The sequence below is a fragment of the Giraffa tippelskirchi genome, chromosome 13, assembly GCF_054371585.1.
Source record: "Giraffa tippelskirchi isolate mGirTip1 chromosome 13, T2T-mGirTip1v1.2.pri, whole genome shotgun sequence".
In the NCBI taxonomy this organism is placed as follows: Eukaryota; Metazoa; Chordata; class Mammalia; order Artiodactyla; family Giraffidae; genus Giraffa; species Giraffa tippelskirchi.
Window position 1 is genome coordinate 16490362 of NC_137287.1, and position 21369 is coordinate 16511730.

The 21369-nt window shown below is 42.8% G+C and overlaps 1 protein-coding gene across 3 annotated transcripts in view; it reads left to right on the plus strand.

The window, feature by feature from the left end:
• The window catches only part of XPO6 (exportin 6), a 110688-nt gene that overhangs the window by 33610 nt on the left and 55709 nt on the right, over positions 1 to 21369 (plus strand). For all 3 annotated transcript variants that reach the window (XM_081553370.1, XM_081553371.1, XM_081553372.1), the window contains exons 2-6: positions 3078 to 3168; positions 6166 to 6278; positions 7462 to 7659; positions 11082 to 11241; positions 13176 to 13253. In XM_081553370.1, coding sequence (XP_081409496.1) covers positions 3078 to 3168; positions 6166 to 6278; positions 7462 to 7659; positions 11082 to 11241; positions 13176 to 13253 — 640 coding nt within the window. The remainder of the gene's footprint in view (positions 1 to 3077; positions 3169 to 6165; positions 6279 to 7461; positions 7660 to 11081; positions 11242 to 13175; positions 13254 to 21369) is intronic.

The following is a 21369-nucleotide window of genomic DNA, read 5'->3' on the forward strand; positions in this document are numbered from 1 at the left end:
TTGGTCTGCTTTCATTTGGTATCTGGGACTAAATAAAAATGATAGCAGCCATACTGTGAATTAGATAGCTCCTAGGAGTTTACCCAGCAGCTTAACATGGAGCGTTTCATTTGATCCTCTTAACACCCTGTGGGGTAGGTATTCCTTTTGCAGTTAGAGAAGTGATTGAAAATGCAAACAGCATGTTATTTGTTCTTGTTGAGAAATTCCTGGTGACGGCACTGGGTTATTAGGTTTTGGAGGTTTGATTTTTCATATAGCGACCATCATTTGATAAGAAGCACATCCTATGGTTTTGGTGGATGTTCATCTTTCCCCTTTCTGTGGGAATGTTAACTTCTTGGGTTGGAGCTATGAGGGTGGGTGTGCTGGGACTGGAGTGGAGATAGAGTTGGGTTCTCTGTGGAGGCAGAGACTTGGTTCAGCAGCCTTTGATATATGGCCAGTGATTGTCAAGTTCATGAACTTCTGCCTCAAGAACCCATCTGAAATAAACCTTGACAGTTGATTGCCTGAATGTGGTGAGTTCAAGTTTTTTCTAGTCTACGCTGGTGTGGTTCACTGTAAGAATAAGTTGTGGAGGGACTCCCTGGTGGTCCAGTGGTTAAGACTCCATGCTTCCACTGCAGGGGGCCCAGGTTTTATCCCTGGTAAAGACCCCACAAGCTGCGTGCTTCGGCCAAAAATTAAAGAATCAATCACTTGTGGAGCAGGTGCGACTTGAAGATGTGTCTTTAGTGTTTAGGAGCTTATTTTGGCTCCAGAAAACTATTGATTTATATTTTAGCTAAATAGCTGGCTTTAGTTCAAGAAATATATCTTGATTTATGGTTTTTTTTTTTTTTTTTTTTTTTTTGCCAAAAAGTTACTTTAACATAGCAGATTTTCCTTTGGTTCTTTCAAATCTTCTCACAAACTTGTAAAAACAGAAAATCATTTTTTCAGATAAAATGGTACACCAAGTTGATCTATGAAGCAGACCAATGCATTCTTCTATTTATATAAATTCATTTTGAAATTTGAATTTATAACACTTAGAAAATCTGTTAGTAAGAACAGTGAGGCCATTTTGATCACCACACACACACACACAAAAGGATTGCAGTCTTATTTTTGTCCCACATTCTGGTTATTTCTGCATTAAAAAATTGTGTAGTTTAGAATTAAGCAGCTTAACTTGCAATCCAATAATTTTTCTCGGTTGAGCTGATATATTGGTTTGAAAAAGGAATAGAGGGCATACTTATCGTAAAATTCAGACAAGAAAGTCCTTCAGATTCACAAGTGCTAGAACTGTTGAGCAGTAATTCGTCACTCCTCATGTCAGAGTTCAGCTGTCATTGCGTGGCTGTTACCATGACCACAGCATGGGAGGGACAGCTGTGCCTGGCACTGCTTGAACGTGACCCCCGTGTGCTGTGCGCTGTGCTTACATGTGCTGGTTGATGTCGATGGGCTGACGCAAGCCTGATTCAGCCCTTATAATTAGTACCAGCCCTAAGAAGTGCTGGTTCACCCACAGAAATGGCCCAAGTTCTTCGGTCTTCTCAAAAGCCAGTTACCAAGTGGAGGCTCCTGGTAACATTACAGTTTGATACATGACACATTTGAATGTGGAATCGTTTTAAAATGCAGTTTTTTAGACAAATACCTGTTTGTTTATTTGGCTGTGATGGGTCTTATTTGCGGCAGGCGGGATCTTCCATTGTGGCGCACAGACTATCTAGTTGTGATACAAGGGCTCTAGAGCCCACAGGCTCAGTAGTTGGCGACCCAGGGGCCGGCAGCAGAATCTTAGTTCCCTGACTAGGGATCAAACCTGTGTCCCCTGCATTGCAAGGTGTATTCTTTACCACTGGACCACCAGGGAAATTCCCTTAAAATGCAGTTTCAATGATCAGCTCTCACTCTGGGGGTAGTGGAGAGGATATGGGGAACGTGAGTGGAAAGGAGGAAATTAAGAGATGATTAAGAAATCAGAACTGCTGTAGTCTCCTGATCATCTCATGGTAGATTAATGCCAGTGAAGATTCACAAAAGGCCTGCCTGTGCTCACCTTGTCGTAGACTGGTTATGTGAGGAGCGTTGACTCAAGTTCATTGCTGCGCTTGATGTTCCCACCTTCAATAAGAGAAGAGGAAGTGGGTTTGGGGCTCCTCATGGAAAAGGGAGAGGAGGAGCCCTGGGGGAGCCTCCGGCCCCTCTCTTCTCATTCTCCACCGGGGTGGTTCAGCTGAGAGTATGGCTCTCTGCGGGTCTGTGATTGGGAGGTGCTCTTATTTTGAGTCCTTGCTCTGCTTGGCTCTTAGCTGCACCTTAATCTCTGTTGGCTGCTCATGTGAGATTGAGAGTTGAGGGAATGTTTGGCTGCTGAAATCCCTTCCAAAACCCCCAGAAATCCATGCAGCAGTTTGACTACCGGTTGTTCTGAGTCAGAATATGGCTAGTAGTCTCTGGTGGCTCATATTACGGTAAAGAATCCGCCTCCAATGCAGGAGACCCGGCTTTGAGCCCTGGGTCAGGAACATCCCCTGGAGAAGGGAATGGCTACCTACTCCAGTAGTCTTGCCTGGAGAATTTCATGGACAGAGGAACCTGGTTGGCTACAATCCATGGAGTCTCAAAGAGTTGGACACAACTGAGTGACTACCACTAACTAACGCTCTTCAGACATGGGGCAAATATATTGTTGACGGATAGTCTATAAAGCACCCTAACTTCTCTGAATCTCTTCACTCTACCTATTCAGTCTAAAATAAATCAGGGACTGTTAATTTGCTTTTAGTATGTTTCCAGAATTAAATTTTAAATTATTGCTCCCTTTTTCCGTAGCATAAATAATTGAAAATTAATTGCACAGTAGCATGAATATATACAGTATTCTAAAGCTTTGGGCACTGAGCCAAGTGGGAAATTCCCTGCAGTTTTTCTGGCTTATATCATGCATTTGAAGAATGTTGAACCAAGATGTTTTGAGGAAGTGAATTACTCTGACTGTTGAATGTGACCTGGAAGGAACTGAGGAGCAGTAGAACTGAAAATACAGTTGCTGATTTTTTTTCAAATTCCTTTGTTAGGCATCTGAAGAAGCCTCTCTCAGGGCATTGGAAAGTCTGATGACAGAGTTTTTCCATGACTGTACAACCAATGAAAGGAAACGTGAGATAGGTAAGTGAAGTGTTGAATTGTAAAGAGTCATTTATAATGAACAGACCCCAGCGGGGAGGAGGGATTTCGTACTCTCGACTGGTCAAGCCTGCATGTTTCCCTTTGAGTTCTGGCTTTTTTTTTTGCTCCAGTCCTACTGGTCAGTGACTGGTGGGGTCTACAAACCTAGCTGTAATGGATGTAGTCAGCAGAGCCCACTTTAATCCAGAGTGATGGATGTTCTTTCCTTTGGCCATCTGTGGAAACCCCTCTCCCTGCTTTGCTCTTAATTTCAGCAGTGTTGAACTTTTATAAGAAGTCTGTGACTTAATTAAAAAAAAACTCATAAACATTAAAACAATCATACTTTTGGTGTGTAGAAGTCGAGCTGAAATCTCATCTAGTGCCCAGAGATCCTTTAACAGGTGTTACCTCCAGTTCTTGCTTTTTCCTTATCGCCACTGTTATTTCTCTCCTTATGCAAGTTTTGTTGAACAGAAGCTTCAAACAACAGAGAGATGTAGGTATGATAACTTCAGGTCTTCTGGGAATCTCAGCACCTTCTAGAACCTGTTTCTGAATTTTATATTCATCTACATGTGCTATATTCATTAAAGCATGCTGTACATTAGAAGGGTATTCAAGTGTGAGATCTCTGCTTCAGAGACATGCTGTACTTTGGTCCTAGAGTAGTCTTTCTCTCTCCACGTCTTCACTTAACCCCTGAACTTGAAGATGAAAACTGATTTTCCTGATCCAAACCGGCAGGCTTGCCCCTGCATGTCTGGCTGCTCTGCACTGACCTTCATTGCTTTCACTTCCTTGGAGGCCTTTTTCTGTGTCTGCAGGACTCGGCAGAGCCATTTCTCTGGCGCATGTGGCTTCTCTTTAAGTTATGTTAGCCAGCTAAGTGGTATGGCTGATTTCTGCCTTTGGTCCAAAGCTTGATTAGGGTTTGGATTTTCAGGTGGCCAGTAAGTAAAGCTTTGGCTGCGGCATCCTTTGAGCATCACATCAGCTCCTGGGGGATGCACCTTCTTATCACTTTTAATTATAAACGTGATAGTCTCTTTTGGGCCTCCCCTGTATATGCCTTTCTTTTCTAAGGGAGTGTGCTATAGGGAACCAGAGCATTTATCAGTGGGGGATACTGACAGAAGCTGGGCCCAGTGGATGATCAGGCATCTGGCTCAGAAGACCTCCCTTGCTTGCTTCCCTAGGTTCTCTTATTACTCAGTTGTGTTGATGCAACTCCTGCTCCCAGAGTGAGCCCCTTATTAATTTTATGCTACCAAAGTGCCTTACAGTAAAAACATCGTTGGTGATTTTTACCAAAGGAGGTGAAGGATCTTTCCCTTAAATCAGTCTGTTAGATATTCCAACACAGATTTCTCTGTAGTCCTGTTTTTAGCTTATAATGGACATGCTTTTGTTTTTCTCTTAAATTTCACTTTGCAGTGCAAATGTTATTCATCTTCAGCGTTCATGCATTAAAAGTGGTATCGTTTTAGCATGTTTGTATTCTAATCTGATTTGAAAGTAGTTTTAAATAACCAGATGCTACAAATGTCTAATTTAAATGCTGGCTAAGGGGAATCCGGGGGCTCAGTAGCAGGCGTGCCTTAGTTCAGTTGTCTTTGTACCTAGTCTCTGTAGCTTTATTTGAGTGTGTGGGCTGGAACCACTTCTTGCTTCTTTTTTGATGTCTTAGAATAAATTACAGTCTTTCCACGCTAGGTGGGGGAAAGGAGGGACACCTTTTATTATAGGGGCCCCACCCATCCTCCACCAGAAATGTGTTATTAGTGCTTTAGTGACAGAGCTGATAGCAGGGAGCCTCCGGAGAGAGATTGGTCATTTTTAAAAGTGGAGAAGGCTGAAGCATCAAAGAAGAGCAGGGATTCGCTTGGGCTCAGACTCAGTTGAATTAGTGATAGAGTCTAGAACAGAGCTCAGAGCTCCTCATTTCCCGTCTCTGTTTGGACTTCACCTCTGGGGTACATGGAAGGTTTGCCTGATTATTATAAGAAGGCACCATCAGCTTGCTTCTCTGGGATTTGTAATGAGACTGCCCTGCTGCATTTAGCCTGAGTGGTGGGGCTCTGTCAAGAGCAGTGACTGTAGGATTAGGATGGGCTGCTGTGCTTGCTGCTTTTCCAGGGGCTTTCGAGAATCTCTCAGGGTCATTGCCCTTGTATTATTACCCACTTTGTGTTATATTTTATGACCCGCGCAGCATAAAATATGACTTAAGGGCAGCATGTCTGGAAGCACAGTGATAAGACTCTTAATACTGCTGTCTGTCCAGCAGCCTCAGGAGGAAGAAAACCATTTCCAAGTGATTTGAGGTAGACAGGGTTCCTGGAAACTCCCATGGTTGCTACTCTTAATTTACCGACTTTTTGGGTGGTGTTTTAAAATAAAACTGACTCACATGAAGGGAGTTAGCCATCTTGAATTCTCTTGCATTTTTTCCAATCCTGTATTTATAAGATTAGTCTTAATTTTTCTTTTCCTACTTTTCTAGCTGTCATTGTGTGCGTGTAATTGTATGTAAGAATAGTGTTTGTTGAGTGAGTGGCGTGGATATATCTATCTTATCTGTCTATTTGTATTTCTATCTAGATATATGTGTGTATAGCTATACCCCAGAGGAAGTAAGTTACCAATTAGCCATCATTTATAAGGTAAAAATGATATTCTTACAGCTGTTATCCACTCATTAGGTTAAGCACTTCAACAGTGAAAGTTTCTCTGCCTAAGAAAGTGTCCGTAGCTAGGTTATTTATTGGTATTTTAGACTCAGTGTTCATGGTCACCTTAGGGTCAGAAAAATATTGTATACTTTGTCCTTTCTATCTTGAAGAGTCAGCTGGATATTGTAGTTTTTTTTGTCTGTGTGTGTGTGTTATTGCGTCGTGTGGAGAGAGGCATTTAAAAAAATAATGAGACAACCCAGCCTTGTATTAATTTCATGTATTTTCATAGCTCTTTTTTGTTGCTGTTTAACTTTTCCAGAGGAACTTCTTAATAACTTTGCTCAGCAAATAGGAGCCTGGAGATTCTGCCTGTATTTTCTCTCCAGCACTAGGAATGACTATGTAATGATGTACAGTTTAACAGTTTTTGAGGTAAGTTGTCAGATACTTTTATACTATTCTGAAGAGTATTTTGTAGTCACATTGCCTTGTCCTTGGCACTGGGCTTCACGTTTGATGTGTACGTGGTTGGGAAATGGCAAGAAGCACAGGGGCTTCTTCCCACGTGCTGCCTTTGTCAGGATTCTCTCTCTTTGACACCAAAAGGTAAGATGGGGTAAGGTTGGGAGGTCTTTTGTGGTAACATATAATTTTCTCTTCCTTGTTATTATTCAAAAGAGATAATGAAAGAAAAGCAGTTTGGGAGGAGGGGTGTTACCCATTATACCATCGTTCCAACCACAGAAATCTTCATTTATGTCAACTCTCTTCCAATCATTGTCTTCCAGTGCACACTTAAAAAAAAAAATGTAATAATGAAATCATATTGTTCATGCCATGTTGCATTTGGTCCCTCCTTCCCTACACTTACCTTTATATAACATTCCTGTAAGTGGTTTTACCTTTATTCACCAAGCTGTTCTTCTTCCCCTACATTAAAGTTGTTTCTGTCATTATTTTTTAGTAGAGACAATAGTGTAATAGAAAGTTTTTATACTTTTTTGTTTCCCTTGTGGCTCAGCTGGTAAAGAATCTGCCTGCAATGCGGGAGACCTGGGTTCAGTCCCTGGGTTGGGAAGATCCCCTGGAGAAGGGAAAGACTACCCACTCCAGTACTCTGACCTAGAGAATGCCATGGACTGTGTAGTCCATGGGGTCACAAAGAGTCAGACATGACTGAGCGACTTTCACTTTTTTTTTGTTTCCATTAGACTATGTTGCCAGTTTTCCCAGAAATGAAGTTGTTGTATCACAGAATTTGAATATTTTATTATTCTCGTTGCCAGATTGCTCCAAACCTTAGTTTAAAAGCAGAGTTTCTTGTCTGAGGGAGATAGCTGCTGTTGGATGAAAGCCAGTTTGTTTTGTGTGTGGTTGTTGTTGTTTAGTCGCTAAGTCGTGTCTGACTCTTGCGGCCCCATGGAGTGTAGTCTGTCAGGTTCCTCTTTCCGTGGGATTTCCCAGGCAAGAATACTTGAGTACGTTGCCATTTTTGTCTCCAGGGGATCTTCCCGACCCAGGGATTGAACTTGCGTCTCCTGCATTGGCAGGTGGATTCTTTACCACTTAGCCACCAGTAGATTGTTAACTTAAAAGATGTGTGCTTGTTTTTCAGAATCTGATCAATAAAATGTGGCTTGGGGTCCCATCTCAGGATAAGATGGAAATCCGTAGCTGCCTGCCCAAACTCCTCTTGGCTCACCACAAAACCTTACCTTACTTCATCCGGAACAAGCTCTGTAAAGTGATCGTTGACATTGGCCGTCAAGATTGGCCCATGTTCTACCATGACTTTTTTACTAACATTTTACAGGTAAGGAGATACCTAGGGAAACTTGATCTTGCAAGTAATTTGTTTGTAGGAGTGATTCTTGTCTGTCTGGAAGAGGCATTTTAAGACTTTTTTAGACCTCCAGTGGTGAGGTCTCTGTGGGGTTGATTAGCTCATTCACTTAAGCTTTGCTCTCCAGATGGGTTGTACACTGGTGCGGTGGAGAAGGTGGGGGATGGGGAACCCCAATTGCTGTGCTAACCTCTTGTGAAATTTTGTCCAGCAAATATTGGAAGTCCTGTTAGGTGCCGCTCCAGGTGGTGGGTGCCAGGATGAAGTTACAGTTTAGTGGGAAGATTGCTGTGCAAATAATAATTACCCCACACTATGTTAATGACCGCAGTAGAGTCTAGTGCGGAGTGTGGTGGTGACACGGCATTTAGACTCACGGAACTGAGTGTTGAGTTTTCAGTGTTGCTGGTGATGTGAGTTGGTGAAGTGGTAGAGTGAGAGGCTGGGCTGATGGGCAGGGCCAGGGCAGGAAGGGCCTTGCTCTCGCAGGGGGCATCAGTATTTGAGTCACAGTCCTTTCTTGAGGACTGAGGAAAGTTTGGAAAAGGGAGACAATGTGGTCACAGTTTTATGCTGGAATGACAGCTCTAGCAACAGTGTGAACTCTGGATGGCAGAAGGGCAAGGTAGGAACGGAGGCTAGGAAGGCTGCTGCTGGAGACATGCAGTGAGCTGAGGGGCCTGAGCCAAGCTGGGGCCTGCCTGGTGAACCTTGGTGGGGAACGGAGGAGGCGGAATCAAGAGGCTTTGGGCAGGGACTGGGTTGTGGGGATGGGGTGAGGAGGAAGCTAGACTGCCTTTCAGATTCCTGGCTCAGATGGTAGATTTTCCAGGCCAGGGATGGAGGAGGAGGAAATGGGTTTGGATAGAAGATGGTGTGTTCAGTTTCGCAGAGAATGCATTTAAGATTTGTGTGTTGTTTCTGCGTCCATCAAGTGAGACATTAGGAAATGTGGATCTCGGTTCAGGATTTGGAAATCATCAGGGAATACTGCTGCTGCTGCTGCTGCTGCTAAGTCGCATCAGTCGTGTCCGACTGTGCGATCCCATAGACGGCAGCCCACCAGACTCCCCCATCCCTGGGATTCTCCAGGCAAGAACACTGGAATGAGTTGCCATTTCCTTCTCTAGTGCATGAAAGTGAAAAGTGAAAGTGAAGTTGCTCAGTTGTGTCCGACTATTAGCAGCGACCCCATGGACTGCAGCCTACCAGGCTCCTCTGTCCATGGGATTTTCCAGGCAAGAGTATTGGAGTGGGTCGCCAGTGCCTTCTCCCATCAGGGAATAGGTGGGACCTAAAAGCCAAGAGAGAGATGCTTTTGTTCTTTGACTCCTGTGATGAAGTTGGAAGTATTTTTATATTATTAAGGCAGTCTTGGGTGTGCAGGAAATGGGTATCATGTACAGATTATAGCAATAACAGTCTTTGAAAATTGATTATAGTCTCAGTGACTGCAGGTTCAGAATCTTCCAGAACAGTACCATTTTCTAATGTTTGGCTTCTCCGTATAAACCATTTGAATGATGCAGCAATTATAAAAAACAGCAACAGCATCCATCTTGCTTTTCTTAGATTACCTCTCAAAGTGGCACAGCAATTCTTCATTCAGTACTATTTCGTTTTGTATGGTGATTCATGTAGCTAGAGATTTATTGCATTGATATTGTAAAGGAAATTCATGTATCTATTAAAATTTTTTTCTGAGATCAGCATTTGTTTTATTTTTGGCTGCACTCAGTCTTTGTTGCTGCACGTAGGCTTTATCCGGTTGTGGTGAGTGGGGCCTGCTGTCTGGTTGACGATGTGTGGGCTTCTCATTGCAGTGGCTTCTCTTATTACTGAGCATGGGCTCTAGGGTGTTTGGGCTTCAGTAGTTGTGGCACACGGGCTTAGTTGCCCCACAGCATGTGGGAATCTTCCTGAAACAGGAATCGAACCTGTGTCCCCTGCATTGGCAGGCAGATTTTTAACCACTGGACCACTAGGAACGTCCAGATGCATGCATTTAGTAAACTATTTGTTGAATACCAGCCATGTATCAATACTAGTAACTAAGCACATGGGGGGATATAGTAGTGAACAAATACCCACCTTCGTGGAGTTTATAATCCCAAGGGGGAGATGTCAGTAAGCAATAAGCAAATAACTTCTTTCAGGTAGTTAATAAAAATATTGTGCAAAAACTACATCTTGGGTGAGGAGGAGGAAATACCAGGGGTATTTTAGAGGGGATGATCCTGAAAGCCTTTTCTGTGAAGCAGACATCTGAGCAGAAACCTGAGTGGAGGTGATGGAAGGAGCCATCTAGGCATCCAGGGAACAGGAACAGTGTTGTAGGCAGAGGGAATAATCGTGCAAAGGACCTGAGGAGGGCAGGAGGCAGGAGCCTGGAGTTGGGGGTTAGGAGGCGAGAGGCTTGCTGGCTCTCTGACACACTTGCCTTCTCTCCAAGTTGGAAAGAACTTGTGGTTACTCTCCATGTTCTCTAAGAGGGAGCCAGGAAGTCCGTGGAGATGGAAAGGACCAGGAAGGTGGGGATCTGAGTGGATCCCTTTGTGGGTTGGTCAGTGGTGTGTCTTGGTGTGAAGCAGCAATGGAATGTGAGGCAGACAGAGCTGAGTCCTGTTGGCCGCAGTGAGGATGACCCCTGGCTCGAGGCAGTGCCTGCGGGATCATTGCCTTCGATGAAGAACAGACATTTTTTGTCTGCCTGTGAGATTTAATTAATGATGATAAATGAGAATTTGGAAGAGCACTTTTAGGTCAGGTGCTAATGGAGATTCCAAAAGGGTAGCTGTCTTTCTCTCTTCCCCACCACATCCGTCTTCCCACCCTTCATAAATGACTCCTTTCACCTCTTGCAGTCCTCATGACTTCGAAACACCCCTTTGTGGAAGGGACACTGAACCAGGAGGTGGTGATTTTTGTCCCAAATCACCTTGACTTTAGCAACTCCTGCCACTTCTGTGAGCCTCCATTTCTTTCCTTGTAGGATGTGAGGATTGGACTAAGTGATCTTTAAAATTCTTTCCAGTTGTCTTATTCTCTGCTTATCCTTGCATGACAGCCAGTCAGTGGTATGAAAGCCATGTCAAGAACCATTGGTGCTCCATTGCTGACATTTCTGATAATGATGATAAAGTAAATCTTTTCTTCAGGTATGAGTAAACAAGATCAAACTGGTTCTGAAATCAACTTCACCATTATATGATCTTCTGATTAAACCATCTGAAAGGTTGTTTTTTTTTTTGGCTTAGTATCCACAGGGGTCCTAAAACCAGCCCCCTGTGGATACCGAGGAATGACTGTACTTCGCTGGTTTACCATTAGTCAGCCTTCTTTGTGCCTTAATTAGCCAGACAGTCTGCTCAGAGCTGACTTTTTCCTGGCAGTTGATCCAGTCCCCCGTGACAACTCCCCTCGGGCTGATCATGTTGAAGACAACTTCAGAAGAGTTGGCTTGTCCCCGTGAGGACCTCAGCGTGGCTCGGAAAGAGGAGCTGCGGAAGCTGCTGCTGGACCAGGTGCAGACGGTGCTTGGGCTGCTGACAGGTGAGCGGTCGGGTGGCGCCAGGAGGCAGAGTTCTGCCTGCAGACGCCTGAGCGCGGCCCTGGAGCCAGAGTTCTTGAGCTTTAGCTGTTACCGAGAGGGAGTGTGAAAACAGAAAGGATGTGATGCCGTAGTCCCAGCACCCAGCCCAGTGTCTGGCACGTGGGAGGAACTCAAAAAATGTTTATAATTTATTTTCCCTTTAAAGTCGCCCCGTATTTGAACCTGACTATAGCTGTGATTAATGAGATATAGACTGGGTCAAGGGAAGGTGATTAAAATACTGAAGACTGCATTCTAAGTAAGGCAGTTTAATACGTTATTAAATAAATAAAGTATTTAAGACGATTTGAATTTAAATCATGAGAAGTTGGAGGAGGACGATGTGAACGTTTCAAATACGGAGCAGGGAAGTGAGCCCAGGTGTGGAGTCGCAGCCCACCGCGCCAGGTTGGAGCCGTATATAGCGTTTGTTTTGTCGTTTGGTCTGTTGTACTAGAGCCTCGTGATGATGAGCAAAGAGTAACAACAAACAGAAAGCAAACTGCAGAATGAGAGAGGACGGCAGGAAGAGAGTGGATCCCCTGTGTCTTGAGGTCAGCAGGGCGAAGGCCGTGCCTGCTGAGCTACTGGGGAGCTGCGGGTTCTGAGACACCTGAGGCTCTGGGCCGTGCCAGGCTGTGAGGCCAAGCCACGTTGCTGGAGGAAATAGTGTAGGGAAGGGAAGGTTTTTATCTCCAGCTCTTTGACCCAGGCTGCTGCTTGGATATCTAGGAACTTTTTTTTTTTGGCATGTGTTGCAGAAGTGCTTAGCATGTGGTGGGCACTTAAAATTGGTTGTCAGAGTGCTTGATTAAAAAGTAAACTTGTCACTTGCCCCCCCCACCTCCCCACCCCCTCATCCTTCCCCAAATCTCTAGGAGGAAACCCAGACCTCAGAGCATTTATTCATTGAAAGCATATTTATTGACACCCGCAATTAGATGTTAAATTTCTAAAGTTAGGGACCATGTCTGATATCTGTGTCCTGCTTGTGTGGACATTAACATATTTTGAATCAAGATGTAATTCATGTATCATAAAATCTACCATTTTGAAGTGATTTTTAATAGAGTCACAAGGCTGCACTACTAGCACACTGTCTAGAACATTTTCGTCACCCCTAACCCCATTACCTCTCAATGGATTTTCCTATTTGGACTTTTCATAAAAATGGAATCATAGAATACATGATCTTTTATGTCTGGCTTCTTTTACTTAGCATGATAGGTTCAAAGTTTTCCACGTTGTAATATTAAATATTTTGAGAACAAAATATTTTTGAAAGCTTTTATGATCATGTTATGTACCAGGTTCTGTAAGGACATGCAAAGAGTGCTGAAACATAGTCCCTGCCCTCTTGTAATGTGTACTCTACTAGGGGAGAAAGATAATGCTTTAAGAGTTATGGTAGTCATGTTTTATGTGCAGGCAAAACTGAGCAGGGAAGACTTCCTGGAGGAGGTGACAACTGAGTGAAATTCTGACAGATAGCATTTAGTCTGGTGAAAGGTCAGGTTGGCTTGGAAGGAGGAGAGCAAGTCAGAGATTGAGAAGGAGGTCACATGAGGAAGGAACAACTAACAGTGCAGCGTGATGAAGCCTGTGCGTGGGGTGGAGGTGAAGCCAGATTTGGAGAGCAAAGGCCCATGCCGAGATTGCGTGGGATGGTACTTATGTCTGGTGAGGAACATGAGAACATTAGTGGCAGCTTTGTGGGAGAAAATGCATTGAGTTTGGAATATCCAAGTGGTGGTGTTCAGAAAAAGCAGTTGGAGAGAGAGATTTTTAAATACTGATGTTGCATCAAAGATATCAATACATCGTTTTTCTAAATCTGACTTTTATATGTTGGGTTTTATTTCTCTGTTCAACTCAGTTTCTTCTTTCTTGGTAGGTATCTTGGAGACTGTCTGGGACAAACACAGCGTGACTGCTGCCACCCCACCACCATCCCCGACCTCAGGAGAAAGCGGTATGGTCTGCAGCACACACGTGTTCCTCTTTTTAACTGCATTCGGGGGTCTCAGCAGGGTAACAAATGCTTATCTGTGCCGTATACAGATGCAGATTCTTCCTTAATCTATTTTTGGGCTCTCTGCCCTTGTCTTCTGAGTAACTGTCTTTCTTACTTCTTAGTTCCTTATAAGTACTTTCTAATATAATATTCTGAACAACATAGTTTGTTTTTCCTTGCCCATCAGGGAGATGGGACCTTCAGCTTAAGACTGCTGTCCCTCCTGGCTTTTTTTCCTCCCCTTTTACTTAAATTCCTTGGCTGTATTGTTCCTGCTAAGGTTGGTATGAACCTGTGGGCGTGACAGGTCTGCTTTGCAGGCCTGGAGAGGTCAGGTCATAGGAAGTGGATGGCAGCCTGAAGGAGCTGACATGAGCCTGTGAAGTGTTTTCTTCTCCATGGGCTCAGGGAAAAGTCATGTTGATCTGGATGGATTGGGGACCAGTGTGCACAGATCAGCACACCTTACTTCAGTTCAGATTCATTTGATAAAGCGTTGGACATATTTACAGTGCCCATTAAATAGTTTACTGGTGGCTTAGTATTGTCCCCAGTATTAATATCTGTTTCAAAAGTCAGAGTGCAGTTCACCTAAAAAGGCTCCTTTCAAGGATGGATGGAAAGAGGAAATTGTGTCTGAGCAGGAACTTTTGGTTTCTGAACGGCTTCTGTTTACACCAAGTGATCACAAACGCTTTTCGAGTCGAGTGCATCCTGTGAAGTGGCGCGCGCTTCTTCCTCTGCTGTAAAGGTTGATGTGGCTGGTGAGCAGTGTGTCCTCATCTTTCTCTTCTACCTCAAGGAAATAGGCTGTTGAAATTGGATAGCTCTGAGCTCCAGCGGTTTCATGTAGCCTGTTGTTAATATGTGGAAGTTGAAATTCTTGCAGTTACTGTAGAATTGAAAATATATTGAGGTTGAATTGAAAATGTAATTGAAGCTCTGAGGACTGCTCAGAGTTTACTAATTTATTCCAACTCTATTTATCATACCTGGATTAAAAACTGTTAGAGTCTTTTGTCATACTTCTTAGATAAAAACTGTTAACAGAGTTCTAGAGGATATTAGAAGCCTACAAGAAATTGAATTTTATTTTTATTTGGTGGCAAACCTTCATTTTCAAAGTGGATATCTGAGGTGACTTAGTAGATTTATATTTTGAAATATTAAATGATTAAAGAAATTGCAAAGATGCAGAGATTTGATTTTCTGAATACATACCTTGAAATCTCTTGCAATTTGGCTGATCTTAAAATTTGACCTTTTGGGAATTCCCTGGTAATCCAGTGGTTGGAACTCTGTGCTCTCACTGTGGAGGACCCAGGTTCAACCCCTGCTTGGGGAACTAAGATCCCATAAGCCTCGAGGTGCAGCAAAAAAAAAAAAATTTCATTTCAATAGTAATTTGCTAAAGTCAGTTCTTGAGATGGTTGAATACTAGCTTAGTGTCATGGTTAAGTGAACAGCAGCAGTTTACTTTAGTAAAACTTGTTTTTCTGAGATTGTTTTCCAATACCAAAAGCATGAGTTTTAGTTGACTTCTTTCAGGTACATGTTCTGAGCTAACTCAGTTTGTACTTTGATAGGCTTATTTCCTGGAGGTCAGGTTGGGGAATATTAGATAATACAAATAATAAATGCTTGCCTAGGTTTTGTTTATGAGGTTAGGTGAAATAAAATAAGAACTCGGTTAACATTTCCATATAAATAAAACCTTAAAATATGATGCATATTTTTTGAGAGTTGCCTCTTAGGCACTATTACAATTTTTGAAGTGTTGAATTTTAGTATTTGAGACAAAGTAGAATAATTGAGACTAGTGGGAGGATGGACCAAGGAGTTAAGTAAACTTTTAAGCTGGCACACTTCCTCTTCAAGAAAAAAAAAAGAATTACATGTTCACTTGTTAACTCTTTTTCTCTTTATGACAGTTGCAGGTGAAGTCATCAGGTCTTGCTTCACTGTTTGGGCAATGCTGATGATTTAATCAACTTCTGTTTTGTTCAACTGCCTTTGTGTCCTTAAGACACCCAGTTAAGTGGTAAAGCTTCTAGAAAATTCTTTAGCTCTCTTGACTGTCAGTTCAGTTTTATGGAGGAAATTCCTTCTGAGAAACTGTGGGGCCCAGTAAGTAGACCAGGTAATTCCTAAACACACTCTGTGAGCAGTCCTGCCAGACTCTCACTGCCCTGCCCAACTGCCCGGTCAGACTTGGCCCTGTGAGCTTTTGGTCTCTTTTTTCATATACTTTCTTTTAATATCATTTTCTGTCTGATCATTTTGAAAGAATAAAATCCAGGGGCTAGTCCCTGCAACAACTACTCTAACAGTCTGGAGGTAGAAAAAGTTTTGATGAGTATATGTAGTTAATTTCTCAGAATGCTGCTGCTGCTGCTAAGTCGCTTCAGTTGTGTCCGACTCTGTGTGACCCCATAGACGGCAGCCCACTAGGGTCCTCCGTCCTTGGGATTCTCCAGGCAAGAACACTGGAGTGAGTTGCCATTTCCTTCTCCAATGCATGAAAGTGAAAAGTGAAAGTGAAGTCGCTCAGTCGTGTCCGACTCTTAGCAGCGACCCCATGGACTGAAGCCTGCCAGGCTCCTCCATCCATGGGATTTTCCAGGCAAGAGTACTGGAGTGGGGTGCCATTGCCTTCTCCAAATTTCTCAGAATAGTTCCCCCAAATTGTTGGCTCATCTCCTGAACTCACCTCAGCAGGCCATAATCCTGTGAAGTCGATGGTGGTTTTATATCTCATTTACAGAAAAGGAAGCTGGGGTTCATGGTAGTGGTGGGGGGTAACTTTTAAGAGGTCACATCACCAGTGGAGGGTTGCAATGACGTGAACCATCATTCCAAGTTGAGGCGCACTGTCTCCTGAGTTTGCTGTCTCAGTCACTCTCAGCACTTCTGCCCACCTCCTCCTTCCCCGGTGGAGTCCTGGCTCTGACGCTTACTCAGTTTACCTTCTCTGCTCTTGGATGTCCTCGTAGAAGAGCGACTGTGCTCTGGGGAGTGAGGGAGGGGAGGTGGATGTGCCCCGTCTGCGCTCGTGCAGCCTCAGCCCTCTTCCTTAGTTACTCTCCTCTTGTCCTTGCTTCTTTTTGCTTGGAAAATGGGGGGGTGGGGGTGGGGAGGAAGTGGCCAAAATGGAATTACATAAATACTGTAGTTCTGAACTAGCTTTGATTGTTCTGTGGTAAAAATTAAGGGGCCGTATTGTCCTTGCCCACATAGTGTTTAGTTTTAAATACGTGCGTGCTAAGTTGCTTCAGTCATATCTGACTCTGTGCGACCCTATGGACTGTAGCCCGCCAGGCTCCTCTGTCCATGGGGATTCTCCAGGCAAGAATAATGGAGTGGGTTGCCATGCCCTCCTCCAGGGGATCTTCCTGACCCAGGGATTGAAGCCAGATCTCTCTTGTCTTCTGCATTGGCAGACAAGTTCTTTACCGCTGGAGCCACCTGGGAAGCCCAGTTTTAAATACAGACTTGTACATATACTGTCGATGGAAAGTTTTTAGGTAAAGGTGTCTTAGAGAGCCTGAATTGATTGCGATCGATTTACACCTTCCTGTTTTTTTCCCCCAAACTCTTTACAAGTTGCACGGGTTCATGCACTTGCATATCTTCTCACCTGTAGAAAAAATGGGACTTGGGATCACAACTCGTGTGATCTTGTTTCCTCTTCCCAAGCGTTCCTTGAAAAGAGTTCCTCCCCATTTTACTGGACTGAGGCTACAGTTAGGTCAGAGGTCCTCAGCTGGGGTGGTTTTACCCTGCAGGGAATATTTGGCATTGTGGAGAATTTTTTTTTTTTTTTTTTTTTCAAGAAAAAGAGCATTACTGGCATCTGGTGAGTGGAGGACAGGGATGCTGGTAAATATCCTACAACACATAGAACAACAAAGAATTAGCCAACCTCAGATGTGAGTAGTGCCGAGGCTGAGAAACACCTAGTAAAGGTAGAACAGAACAGAAAACATGTGGAATTTCAGTAAGGAAGTAAATGAAGAAACCAAGGAGATCTTTTCATAAAAGCCCATTTACAAGTGTTCCAACCATGTCTGAGGTACTCCCAAGTTAGTAAATGCCCCAGAGTAGCTCACATACTACTTTGGGCCTGGGTGCCTGTTGCTGCCGGGGCCTGGCCCATTTCAGGGATGATTAGGTCACTGACAAGTTTTTGTATAATGAAGGAGGTAGCTTGTTAAAGCTCTTAGCTTTGCTTTGGAAATGCTGCGGCATGAAGCAGGGTATCTGTTCTGTGGTGACTCCTACAATGGGACGCAAGTAACAGTTTTGTTAAAAACTCTTCTTTGATTTACTAAAATTCCCCTGAAGATTGAGAGTTGAGTAAAGTATTTTTATCGAGAAACAACATTAAAAGATACTTGTTTTGAGGGGGGAGAAAAATCAGAGATCATCCTATATCATTATCAGTAGCTTGTATGTACCTTTGCATAATCCTGTTCAGTCTTTGTCCTTGTGCTGCTATCTTTTCTATAGTGTCATGGTGGACACACACTATTTTACATATGACTTTAGATCTTCTATACTTTTCTATATTTGAACATTAGCTTTCTGACTGTTCATTTTTCCTGGCTGCATGATCTGTCCTGACCTGGCTTCTGGGAAGGAGCTTAGGCTTTGGGTATACTAAGACCCAAAGGCTTAGTTTTAGCTGCTGCTAAGTCGCTTCAGTCGTGTCCGACTCTGTGCGACCCCATAGACGGCAGCCCACCAGGCTCCGCCGTCCCTGGGATTCTCCAGGCAAGAACACTGGAGTGGGTTGCCGTTTCCTTCTCCAATGCATGAAAGTGAAAAGTGAAAGTGAAGTCGCTCAGTCGTGTCCGACCCTTAGCGACCCCATGGACTGAAGCCTGCCAGGCTCCTCCGTCCATGGGATTCTCCAGGCAAAAGAGTACTGGAGTGGGGTGCCATTGCCTTCTCCTAGTTTTAGCTAGACCCGAGTTTTAGTTTCAACTCTGCCTCTGACTAGCTGAGGAACATGGGGGAAATGCCTGATTTATCTGTGTTTTAGTTATTCTAAATTCCCCTGAAATCCCATTCTGGAAAAATTCTGAGCTGAAGAGTAGGGCTGCCTTTTGTGTTTTGAAAGCCAGAATTTATTTCTTTTCCAGAAGATTCAAGAGGCTTTAAAAAAGTCCCAGGGGCCCAAAGATATCTGGGTTTAATTTAAGATCATACTGAGGTGGTGTTGACTGGTTCCTCCATTGCTAAAGCCTCAGTTTGATCCTGGTTGATAAATGCCCTGATAATTTTAAGAGTTGGGTAATGGTGATTTCCTCTGACTTTGGCATCTTTTATAAAGGGCTGTTCCATGATCCATGTTCCATGATGAAAGAAGCAATACCAGAAATAGTCATTGATAGAGAGTAGGTTGTGTGACTCAGGTGGATAGCCACCACAGAAATCAAAATAATTAATCCAGTAACAAACTGAAACGTTTGCAGATTCTTCTTGAACATCCTCTGCATTATTCTCTGAAGCCAAGTCTTCTGATTATCAGCTTGGGTAGCTGAGATCACAGTGAGTCTCATCTGTTATCAGACACAGCTCTTTCAGAACAGAAACCAGCAAATACCTTTCAGGATAGACGCCAGGGGACAACTGTTTAATCTGGTTTTAACAATGGAAATTAAAGTCCTTATTAATAAATCACAAAAGCCTCATTTTAATGGCTGAGGAGATTGAGGCTGAGAAAGGTGAACTACTTTGTTCATATTAATCCAACATTAATATAAGGTGGCAGGTCTCAGTAGGTCTGGGGACCCCCGAAGGTCACCCCCAAACCCTTTCAGGGTCCCAAAGGTCAACCATGTGTTCATAAAAATTGCTAAGACGTGGTTTGTCATTTTTATTCTCACTCTCATGAGTACACTGAAAAACAAGTTCATTCAGATCCTACATTGCAGTTAACCTTTAAGAAATTGGTACTTTTCAAACTTTATTATTAGAATAGCTGCCATTATCTGAAAAGGCCACTAAAATATTTCATTCTCTTTCAGTTTTATTATCTGTAAAGCTGGGTTCTTTTCATGTATGTCAGTAAAACAACACAGTACAACAGATTGAGTACAGAAGCAGATGAGAGAATCTAGCTGTCTTCTTTCAAAAGTGTGTTAGTCACTCAGTTGTGTCTGACTCTTTGCGACCCCATGGACTGTAGCCTGCCAGGTTCCTCTGTCCATGGAATTCTCCAGTCAAGAATACTGGAATGGGTAGCCATTCCCTTCTCCAAGGGATCTTCTCCACTCAGGGTCAAACTCGTATCTCCTTTATTGCAGGCAGACTCTTGACTATCTGAATCACCAGGGAAGTGCCTTGTGTTCTTTTAAGCCATACAGTAAAGAGATTTCCAGAAATGTAAAAACAATGCTATTCTTCACATTAACGTTTTGTGGGGCAAAATACAATCTTTTTCGTTTAAAAATGTTATTTATGATAAAAGGTAAATAGGCTTAATTATTATTAAATGAATTAAATATTTGAAAAATTTCCAGTTTTAATTTCTAATGACAAATATCAATAGAAATAACCAATATAAACATGTTTTTGGTGTCTTCAATGATTTTTAAGAGTGTAAAGACTTCTAAGACTCCAAAATATGAAAACTGCTGCTAAGGTAAAAAAAATAAAGTGTAAAAATTTATCCAGTATTCCACCTTCCAGAAATAGCATCATTCCAGACCTCTCTTTCTACATAGATATAAAAGTAGAGTAAGCTGAATAAAGGGACAAAATGGCATCGTAACACATATTTTTATTTTTTAAAGAAAAGTTATTTATTTTTTGACTGCTGGGTCTTCATTGTTATGCTCGAACTTGGTCTAATTGTGGTGAGCAGGGGCTGCTCTCTAGTTGTGGTGCTCGGGCTTCTCATTCTCATGGCTTCTGTTGTTGTGGAGCACGGGCTCCAGGGTGCACAAGCTTCAGGAGTTGCGGCTCACGTACTTAGTTACTCTGCAGCATGTGGAATCTTCCTGGACCAGGGATGGAACCCTTGTCCCTTGCATTGGCAGGTGGATACTTAACCACTGGACCACCAGGAAAGTCCTATTTTTATTTTTTGATAAAGACTATTAAATTTTAGTTTTACTTGAATTTAACAGAAAGTACTAAATGGAAATAATTGCTGACCGTAAGATACTTTTTCCACAAGGAATATTAGTTTGTAAAAGATATCTCCAAGGATAAGAAAAAAAAGATTATGAAAACAAGTTCCTGACTACATGTTTTAATTTTAGTCCATATATTTTGAGACTTAATGCTTGCGAAAGATGAGAAAGTTAGCTAGCACAGCCTTCTATAATTCTTCCATTTGTTTAGCCTTGATTCTATATTTAATTCAGTACTTGCATTAGTCCCTTTGCCACAGCTTCTCCATTCTGTAATTCTTTATTTTTATTTATCTCTTTATTTACATGGTTTCTTTGTTCATTATCCTCCCTAAGAATTTGTGGGCAATATATTATTTGAATTTTTGCATGTTTGAAAAACTGTCACCTTCCTTTATACTCAAAGGAGACCTTTGGGCTTAAGTCATTCTTTGCCCCAGAACTTGTGACAGTGCACCAGTGTGTTTTGGCTTTGAACGTTGCTGTGAAGTCTAACTCCAGGGTGTTCTTTGTGAATGTGCTTTTGCTGCCTTCATTCCTTCTTTATTCCTAAAGTTTTTGTATTGATTACTCCTTATTTTTTTTCTTGGGGCAAAATAAGCCCTTTCATTTTATATAGTCTCATCTTTATTTCAGGAAAGAGTTCTTCTTGTTATAGTTACTGAATACTTGTCTTTTTTTGTGTCTTCTCTAAAATCATTTTTTAGCCAGCTCCCCACCCCCAATCGGAGAAGGCAATGGCACCCCACTCCAGTACTCTTGCCTGGAAAATCCCATGGACGGAGGAGCCTGGTAGGCTATAGTCCATGGGGTCACTAAGAGTCGGACACGACTGAGCGACTTCACTTGAACTTTTCCCTTTCATGCACTGGAGAAGGAAATGGCAACCCACTCCAGTATTCTTGCCTGGAGAATCCCAGGGACGGCGGAGC